Source organism: Tiliqua scincoides, chromosome 1 (genome assembly GCF_035046505.1).
Source record: "Tiliqua scincoides isolate rTilSci1 chromosome 1, rTilSci1.hap2, whole genome shotgun sequence".
Classification (NCBI taxonomy): Eukaryota; Metazoa; Chordata; class Lepidosauria; order Squamata; family Scincidae; genus Tiliqua; species Tiliqua scincoides.
The window spans coordinates 196,015,971-196,025,711 of NC_089821.1; the positions used below are offsets into that span (position 1 = coordinate 196,015,971).

At 43.2% G+C, this 9,741-nt stretch overlaps 1 protein-coding gene across 1 annotated transcript; it reads left to right on the plus strand.

Annotated features, from left to right (window-relative positions):
* The first annotated feature begins 1,248 nt into the window (after nucleotides 1-1,248).
* On the plus strand, nucleotides 1,249-7,987 carry GTF3C6 (general transcription factor IIIC subunit 6). Its single transcript, XM_066610713.1, has 6 exons — nucleotides 1,249-1,689; nucleotides 4,168-4,248; nucleotides 4,999-5,062; nucleotides 5,386-5,430; nucleotides 5,555-5,668; nucleotides 6,118-7,987. Exons 1-6 carry the CDS (start codon nucleotides 1,642-1,644, stop codon nucleotides 6,357-6,359), a joined length of 594 nt encoding a protein of 197 aa, XP_066466810.1. The 5' UTR covers nucleotides 1,249-1,641; the 3' UTR covers nucleotides 6,360-7,987.
* Nucleotides 7,988-9,741: the final 1,754 nt, after the last annotated feature.

A 9,741-nucleotide genomic window follows, 5' to 3' on the forward strand; every position in this document is an offset into this window, starting at 1 on the left:
CTTATGTTCTTAATATGAAATAAATTGCCCAAATTCTGGGGTGGAGGAATTGAAGTCTCAGCAATTTTCAGATTTTTCAATTATTTTGCATCTAATTGAGTTGCAATCAATGTTTTTAAGGGAAAAGTATTTTCTTAGCTGAAATATTACAGGTACCACCCAACCATTTGCTGGGTTAAGAATCTGTTCTTGTGATCCATTCTACCTAGGTAACTTGGCTATCATATTTTCTCTTCTGTCCTTTGCAGCTAATGAGTTCCTAAATGAGAAAAAATGCTTATTTCTGGTCATAATGTGCTTAATGACATCACTTCAGGCCATCTATGAATTTGACACCCCTGCTCTAAACAATTGGGGAGGGGAATCATCAGTAGATAACTCTGGTGACTGAATGTCAGTAAAAAACAGAAAATAGAAATGGCAAGTTTGTCCTTACTATAAGAATGAGAATCACAGGTACTGTACAAAGCTGTGCTTTGTTTCACACTGCTTTTAGCAGAAAAGAAAGGTTGATTCTCATGATCATGCCAGTGTAGCAGCCACTGCTTGTGCTAGATTTCTCCTACTGATGTACTATGATGTCATGCAGTCCAATGGTATGGGCAGGAATCAGCATGCATTGGTATCAGGCATAGCACTAAGACAGGGTGACCAGAGGTCCTGTTTTTCCAAGACATGTCCTCTTTCTTAGCCTTGTGTCCTGGGAAAAAAACTTAAATGTACTCCTTTTCCCTAGGAGTGGGCCACTGCAGGCAGTGCGTAGCCGCCTTATAATTAATAATATAGTTTTGAATTTAATAAGTAATAGAGTGTTTAAATTAACCATATGAAATTAATATACAAGTGTTTTTAGCTTTTATTTTGTCATGGCCTACATTTTTCTAGGATGTCCTACAATTAGGGGGGACCTTGTCCCCCCCAAGGTTATGACATCTGGTGGCACTGCTTAACCCCTGCTAGAGTGGTACATTTAAAAATCAATGCACATAGAGCTACATATGTGAAACTGGCCTGCACAGGAGTAAATGCGCAACCTCCAAGACACCCATGGAGAAGTGCAGTACCTTTAGGGAGGAGATACAACTGCACGAGTGTTGCGGTACTTGTGTGTATATGCTAAATACTCGTACATAGCTGGTATTTTAACAGCAACTGCCCCCCCCCCCATTAGAACACGAACTGGCCCACCCAGAGCCACTTTTGGAGTTGATGATTTAAGTCCCCTGGGACCAGCACCAGGGCTGCTGCTGCTTAGATGGCATGGTGTAGAGAACACTCTGCACTCGCTCAGAAACACTCTCTCCTTCTTGACCCCTGGCTCTAATCCGGCGACTGCTGCAGACACCATGAGATGAGGGAGCAGAGAAGCCAGCTAACAGCACAGTCCTCCGCCTGCCTGCTCAGAAGCAAGTCCCACTCTAGTCAACGGGCTTGCTCCCGTGTAAGCGTGGACAGGATTCAGCCTCGGAAGCTCCAGCCTCAGCCGGCGCCTCCCAGTCCCTGGAGCTCAGCAGGCGGAAAGCGCCTTCCGTGGCCACCAGGGCCTGCGAAGCCTCCCCGGGCCGCTCGCGAAGGGCTCTCCCGGCGCAGCTTAAGATGGCGGCGAGGGGATCACGTGAGGGCCGCTGAGGCGCTGCTGGCATGGAGACCGCGGAGGGGCCCCCCGACCAGGAAGGCGAGGAGGTGCAGGTGGGTCGGCGCTGCGGGGCCCAGGCGCAGGAGCCGCGCGCCTCGCCGCCTTCAGCCAGGCCGGTGTGCGCAGGGAGCGCGGCCGCGCAACAAGAGCCTCCGCGGGTTTACTCGGAAGTAAGGCCCACAAGCGGGGGGGGCTTTGCGCCCACGCCTGTGCACGTCTACTCAGAAGTAAGACCCGTTATGGTCAATGGGGCTTACTCCCAAGTAGCAGCCCCACCCTAGGCATGTCTACTCAGAAGTAAGTTCCATTTGCGTCAATGGGGCTTACTCCCAGGAAAGTGTGCACAAGATTGGGCTGTAAGTGTGGGCAGCCTCAGAGCCCAAGCCTATGCATGTCTACTCAGAAGTAAGCCCCATCGAATTCAGTGGGGCTTACTCCCAGGAAAGTGTGCATAGGATTGCAGCCTCAGTCCCATTGACCTCGGCTGTCTTCACTGTCAACGAGTCTGCTCCAGGATTTGGGATGTAAAACAAGAGCACCCTTGAGCATACACAAAGTGCCTTTTTCCTCTCAGCACCAGCAGTCACAAACGCACATCGCATGCCCACAGTACTCCCGCTCCTCCTCCTCCTCCTTAAGATTTATATGTTGGGGAGAACACAAGACTTTATCTCTCAACTGATTCATATGCAGGACCACAAAAATGAATTAGGATCAGTGACATCTAGAAACCCTGAACACATGAAGCTGCCTTAGGGCATCCTTTCCAGCTCTATTACTAGTCAGCAAGCATAGAATGTGTGGCTTTTGGCAAGCCAAATAAATTCTCTAACACTGGGATCTAGCCCGAGCCCAGTGAAATGGTGAAAAATTCATCCTTCATTACTTTGTATTGGTCCATTTTCAACAGCATTTAATTTCTGGACCTATTGTTAAACTGGCAGCTGCTTTGTAGGATTTGTAGTGTGGCAGCAGTAATGTGGTGTTAAACTGCTACTGAAGGATGCAACAGGAGTGTGCTGTTATTTTTTTTCTTAGATGCTTGATACAGAGGAGAAGAGCCTTTAAAAGAAGTATGCTTACTTCAGCCTCAACCTAACCAGTAGCCTGTGTGTTTAAGGGCCCAATGCTATCCAACTTTCTAGAGCCAATGCAACCTTGCCAGTGGGGCATGCTGTGAAGGAGGAGCAGTCAAGTATGAACAAGTGTTCAAGGGAACACTTGTTCCCTTACCTTGGGGCGGCATTTCGGCTGCATCAGCACTGGAAAGTTGAGCGAATTGGGCCCTAAAGGCAGCATCCTCATCACACCTTGCTCAATGTAAAAGTACTACTGTGTATGGGATAACTACTACTTTTCCTCTTCCCTCTACAAACACAGAAAGGGACAACATTAGTTAATCCCTAGCTAAAGTGACATTGCAGAAAGTACAACAGTCAAGTACTTCATTGCTGCAGTTAATGTAGATTAAACGGCTGTTATTTCACAATGTTGCTCATCCACCCTATGCATTATGTGCATACACATTTGGTAGTCAAAGTATGGGTTTGACTTTGCTTACCTCTTGCATTTGAGAGTGTGTATTTATTTATGCCAGTCATAGCCACTGCTTTATAAATACAGAAGACCAGTGGAGTCCACTGCCCAATGCTGCTGCTCACTCACCACTGCCATCTTTACAACAAAAAAGCTCCTGATCTTCTTGTCACACTCTGTCCTCACACAAAGTTTAAAGGGATGCATTATGTTTAAACTTTAAACCCATGTGGGGGCAGAGTGCAGGGAGGGAAGCCAGTGAGCTGATTCTTACTCACTTTTAAGAAGTAGGTCAATGTGGCTCATGTCTACAACAGGTTGGAGGGAGGGGGTGGCAGACTTGGAGTGAAAGGCACCCCAGAGCCGCTAACCACTCACTCCTCTTGCCTTTTGTCACTGACACAAGCCACATCAGGTCATTTCATGTCTGGGCCATCCAAAAGTGGTTGGTACTTACTCCAGGCAGTGATAAAACTGCAATCCTGTGCATGTTTTCCAGGGAGTATACTCTGCCTAAGCAGATGAAATTTACTTCTGTGTAAACAGCATAGGATTGTGTTGTTATGAACCTATCTGTGTGTCTTAAATTACTGTTGAGAGAGTGAAGTAGTACACAAACAATCAAGGAAAGGTATGAGAGCTTTTTTAAAGGTACAACTATGAGACTTGAGATGTCATAGTTGTTGGTGACAGCTGCAAACCGGTAGTGGAGTAAAATGCAAATCATTTGATTGCATTGTAGCAAAGTTTGGGACTTCCAGTTTCTTGGTACTTGGAAGGAAGCTAGAGGCAGTCTTGCTCTCTCATGACACTACAAACTTGGCTGAAAGTATTAATGCTGGGCAGTTGCAATGTAGAGATGAAACATTAGTGTGTGTAGGTGTTACCAAATTGACTGTATTACATTAATATATTTTCAAATTGGATCCTATCTGAAAGAGATCTTGATCCTATAACAACATTATTTTAATGTGTTCCATGAACATTTTTTCCAGGAACAGTTAGTTATGGTGGAACTGTCAGGAATAATTGATTCTGACTTTCTGGAAAAATGTGAGAACAAATGTAAGATTTTGGTGAGTATAATTAATACAAAATGTTTGCTGTTTTGTTAATGAGAATGGAAAAAAATTCATATTTTGAACTAGGATAAATGAATGGAAGTGTTACTTCATTTATGGTTGGGGGAAAAGGTATTTACTATCATGTTCGTGTTTCTGTTTTGCTATGTGTACTCACGGTGGGAAGCTATGGCCAGTTATCACTTTCCACTGTATAGAGACATTGACAAAATAGACATGTGTGTGGTCTTTGTACACAGTAGTGCAGTGTTTCTCAACCAGCGATACAAGTAACACCAATGGTATTTGAGGTGAGGTTTGGTGGTACTCATGATACCCCTGGACCCTTGCCTCAGCAAGCAAGACCAGGAACGTGATGCAATGAACAATAGTAGGAGGCTTGGCTGGGCAGGCAGAGCTCCAAAACACGCTTTTCTGTGCTTGAAAAAGCCCTCTCATCCACTTCGAGTCTCTTACTAGTGTTTGTTGTGTCACATCTGGTCTCCCAACCCAGAAATAAATGGCAATTATGTCATCGCCAGTTACTCCTGGTGGTACTTCAAATAGGTGGACCATATGAAGTGGTACAGCGGAGGACAAATGTTGAGAAACACTACAGTAGTGGATCTTGATTGTGTGAAGTGTCCCTCAATGAATTATAGAGATTTCAATAGGCTTGGGTTATGCTCTGAATCAGGTATATGTAAAAGTAATTCATATTTAACTATCTATCTGGTAAATGTATCTGGGTTTTCTTCTTTTTAGGGAATCGACACAGAGAGGCCCATTTTGCAGGTAGACAGATATGTCTTTGCTGGGGAGTATGAAGGTAAAATAACATGTTATGGGTGAATTAATTTTCATAGTTCAGGATCCAAAAAAACAATGAAACACACTTTTGGGACTTTATGATGCGTGGTGGTAATGACTGGTATTTCTCTGCTACTTTTCTTCAAAAAGCACCCATGTGCAAGCTTAAAACAATACCAAAAACATTTAATACACTTAAAATTCAAAACAAGTACTTAAATAACAATAAAACATCTAAAAGCAAACATAGCTAAAAAAAATAGTAGCTGTGATTCTTTAGATTATTAATCTTCTAGAAAGAAGCCTACCTTTCTTTTACAAAATGTTTGTTGTCTTTCCCAGATACTCTTGGTACCTGTGTGGTGTTTGAAGAAAACAAAGATCAAGGTAGGTAGTACACTGTTTGTATCTTAGCTTCTAAGAAACTCAAAAAATGGCTAAGAAAAAAGAAAAAACATTTTAAAGAGTAAAGTTATCACAAAAAAATAATCTGTAGTCTTTTTCTTTATAGTGGATGCAGAAGGCAATCAAAAGCTGCAGCTACAATACAAGTGCCATACGATGAAGAAACTGAACATGACAAGGACACTCCTGACTGAGAAAAAGGAAGGAGAAGAGAGCACAGGTGATTTTGAAACTTTATGAAACTATCTTTACTTCTAAATGTATCTATTCTTCCATCTCCCCCCTCTAATTCTTATTAATCTGGAAATAAATTAATGTGCTTGGTTTTCTAATAGTTTTTATCCCCAAATATGAAATGTGCACTATTTCTAATGTAGTGCCCTCTCAAAATATTACTTGGCTATGGTTAACCCCTGAACTTAGGGATTATTATTATTATCTATATATCATCACTAATATACGTGGTGCTTTACAGAGAAACAAAAGTCCCTCTGCCCAGAAGAGTTTGCACCCTATATGTTAACATTAGGAAAGAGAACAAAAGAGAATGGAGAGACAAAGGATAAATGTATTTAGTGAATTTAATAAATGTGCCTTTTACCATTCTTTCCCCACACGATCAAGTCCCTGGTTTCTTTTCCTCTCACATGTTTGTTTGTCTTTGACCAGGTGGTGGAGTGGAACGGCTAGAACTCAAGGACAAAGATTTCTCATACAGCAGACCTAACATGATTTGCAGCTTCTTATGTGAAAAAGAAGAGGACAAACTGGCAGAGGAGTCTGAGGAAGAAGCCACTGACAAAGGAAACACTGATCAGAACTTGGAAGTTGAGATGCAACCTACTATGGAAATGAATGATTCTCTTCCTCCTTTAGACACCACTGATGCAGAAGCAGCAGACTCTCCTTGAGACACATAGGGCATTACTTTAGGTGATTCTCCACTCTAACATGGAGCTAATGTGACTGTATTTTTAGACACTTTGGCTCCATTGTTCAGTGCCCCTCTCTTCCTTTAAGGAATCTCTTGCCCTCAGAATTTTAAAAAGCAGAAGACTGCATCTGATAGTATCAGATCTGGATTGATGCTATTTCTTCATGTTTACAAATTTAAAAATGTATGGTTTTACTCATATAATTTCTTTGAAAAAAAATATTTTACTATTTTTCCAGGCGTAATATCAGCTTGAAGTTTTGTGGGGGTGGCAGGTATTGCCTACATGGGACAAAGATGATGACTTCAGGTGGCATATTCTCTTTGACTGGCAGTTACCATAGAGGACACATTTGCTCTTCTACCAGATTCTCCTTGACTCTATTCAGGATGTCTTCTCCATGCACAGGGCAGCTGAGTAGCTGGTATCTCAGCCACTGTTAGAAATATATTGTCTTATCCACATTTTGAGTCTAGGTCTTCTTCTCTTGAGAAAGATGTAAAACCCTGACAAAATTATGTAGTTTTGAAGTTTATTTTCTTTGATGTTCTAAAAGCCTATTCCTATATATGTTGCCTGCAAGAAGTTTGGTGACCTGCAGTGACTTCTGCACACATGATCCAATAGAATTGTTTGTGAGACATGCACTAAGTGATATTTTTGGAACCCTTCAACTTACAATTCTGTGAAAGCGATCTCTTGACGGGTTTCTGCTGTACTGTGTACATATTAGTATATATTGTCAGGGTAAAACAACATACCTTTTCTGTATACTTCCAATGTTTTGGGCAAAACTTGCTTACAAAAGCATGTAAGAATTTTTATTTTTTGTTTTTAACCATTTCTGCTGGACCCACAGGTGTACCCATTTTGTCCCTGTTGCCTATATGCAATGTTGGGCAGAAATGGCTTAATAAGAAAAAATTCAACTCTGCTGATCAGTAAGACATTGAAAGTATTATGTTCAGAAACTCAAAGGGCTTTTGTACCAAAATACTGATTCAAGCATTATTTCTGCCAAAATATTTAAATGATGCTTACAATTCTCAGCCAGCATTCCCAGAAAGCTCCTTGTATCCTCTGCGCAGGACATTCTAGAAACTTTGCTTTAAAAATAGACACTTAGTCCTTTGTTCTATTTTATGCATGATGGTGCAACCTAGTCCTTAGCACAAACCACCTAGAGCCTCTTCCTAGGATTTAAAATCCTGTTATGTGTGCTTTAGAATGTATTAGCACTCTGATTTTGCAGGTAACAAAATATATGTTGATGGGAAAACAGGGGCAGGGAAATAAAACAGCAAGTAAATAAGCTGTTTGTCTAGACTAAAGTTTCAGTTTTATATGCACTTCAGAGTGAGCCCCACTTAACGTAGTAGGGCTTACTTCTGCACATATATGCATTGAATTGGGATGTCACTGCCTCTATAGTTCAATGGCATTTATCCGCAGATTAGTGTAAACTTACTTTGTGCAAGTACTGTTTAATTCTGTGTGGTTTACTTCTATGTAAATGTAAGACTGCGGTTCAGTTCTTTTTAGGCCATAAAAGCAGCAAGATGAAGAAAGAACCTAATTAATAAAAAAATTCTAAAAGAGCAAAAGCAGTCAATGTTTAACTAAGATTAATGCATATGTAGCTTGAAGTCTGAAAAATTTAGTTTGGCCAAACTATGTTGAATTTGATCCCACTAATGAATCCTCTAATATTTCCAGTCCATACTTAGACTGTGGCAAATTCTGAAGACAGAAGAATACTATGGCTATATGAAACCAGTTCATTTTCTGTGAATGCTTGCCCAGATCTTTTTTTTATATATTTATTTGGACTGATAACCTGGACATAATTCCCTTTGCATTGTTTTTATTTATTTTGGTTTTCTTGAAGCCTCTGCTAAACAGCTGCTAGATTTCTTTGCCTGCAAGAGGTGAATGCTTGGCTTATTTCCTAAACTGCCAGGATTAATTCCCCACCTGCAAAAAGACTCTAGTTACCTTAACTGTCTTCTTGGGGAAATGTTATACTCTATGAAGATGAACCTGATGAAGGCCCCTGTCCATTTTAGTACTAAATATTTAGGAAAAGGATTCTCTTTGGTGCTGAGGATAACCTTAGACCAGGCTTCCTGTGGAAGCTCTTTTTGTACTAGGAGGTGAGGCAGGGTGCAGGTATGAGTTAAAAATGGCAGCTTAGGGTAGGGAGTAAGTAGTTATGTGGGCCATGCTAAGTATAGCACAATAAAGCTGACCTTTGCAGTCTGGGTCACTAGAATGCCATAGTGTCATTAAGCACTCCACTCTTTGTACAATTGTAGCAGTAGCACTATACTTGAGCCCCACTTTAACCCATTTCTGCCCAGCTGACAGGTGTACACATTTGGTCCCTGTTGCATACATGCAACGTTGGGCAGAAATGTCTTTTAATCTGCCATCCGCTTCCGTGGTTTTCCCCACCACCCCAAATTCACTGAAGCAGGCAGCAGCGCCATCGCCTCCTCTCTGCCCCCTGCTGGCCACGGAGCGGCACTCCACCGGCACGCAGTGGGCAGCGGCAGCAGATGCTGCTTCACACCTGAGCCGACGGGAAGGGGAGGGCGGCGGCGGCAACCCCGGGGCAATGGAGCGAACTCGGCGCCCGGCTTCACTGCAGGTAGAAGCGCCTGCAGAGGCGTCGGAGGGCGCAGGGAGGCGACTGCATCCGTCGAGAACGAGGGCCAGCCAGTGGCACCTCTTAATGTGACAGCCCAGGGAGAGAGCGCGGGCTCTTCTCACCTCCAAAGGATCCTTTTCCGCCCAGAAGCCCTGCAGGACGCTGCTGCCCTCAGTCTCAGCTCCTGGTTTCTAGTCCTTTATGCGGGGCAGGAACAGCTTCAAAGCGAGGTCCCTGCAGGCCTCTGTCCTTTGGTTGTTCAGCTGCCTTGGCTCAACTGGTCCAAGAGCCTTAGGGCATCAGCCTAGGAATGCCTACTCAGAAGCAAGTCCTATTGTGCTCAATGGGACTTTCTCCCAGGAAAGTGCATAGGATTGCAGCCCTAGGGCATAATCCTATGTATGCCTACTCAGAAGTAAGTCCTATTGTGCTCAACGGGACTTTCTCCCAGGAAAGTGTGTGTAGGATTGCAGCCTTAAAGGCTTCTTTTTGAGTCATTAGGCTGGCGTTCAGGGCTGGGGATTGGCAACCTGCGCCGGAGTAGGGACTCCTCTTTACAGGCACCCCTGCATTCGGGGCAAGGCACTATAGGACATGCTGCAGCCCACCCATCTCAGTGGAAGTCCTGGGTTCCTCCATGTGGTTTCTATGCGCAGCTCTCATTTCTCCTCGCCGGGGGGGGGGGGATGGATTAGACATTTGGTCTGC

Coding starts and splice junctions, on each gene's coding strand:
- GTF3C6 (XM_066610713.1), top strand. CDS start 1,642: ATGGAGACCGCGGAGGGGCCCCCCGACCAGGAAGGCGAGGAGGTGCAG. Junction 1,690..4,167: donor AGGAAGGCGAGGAGGTGCAG/GTGGGTCGGCGC, acceptor CATTTTTTCCAG/GAACAGTTAGTTATGGTGGA. Junction 5,669..6,117: donor GGAAGGAGAAGAGAGCACAG/GTGATTTTGAAA, acceptor GTCTTTGACCAG/GTGGTGGAGTGGAACGGCTA.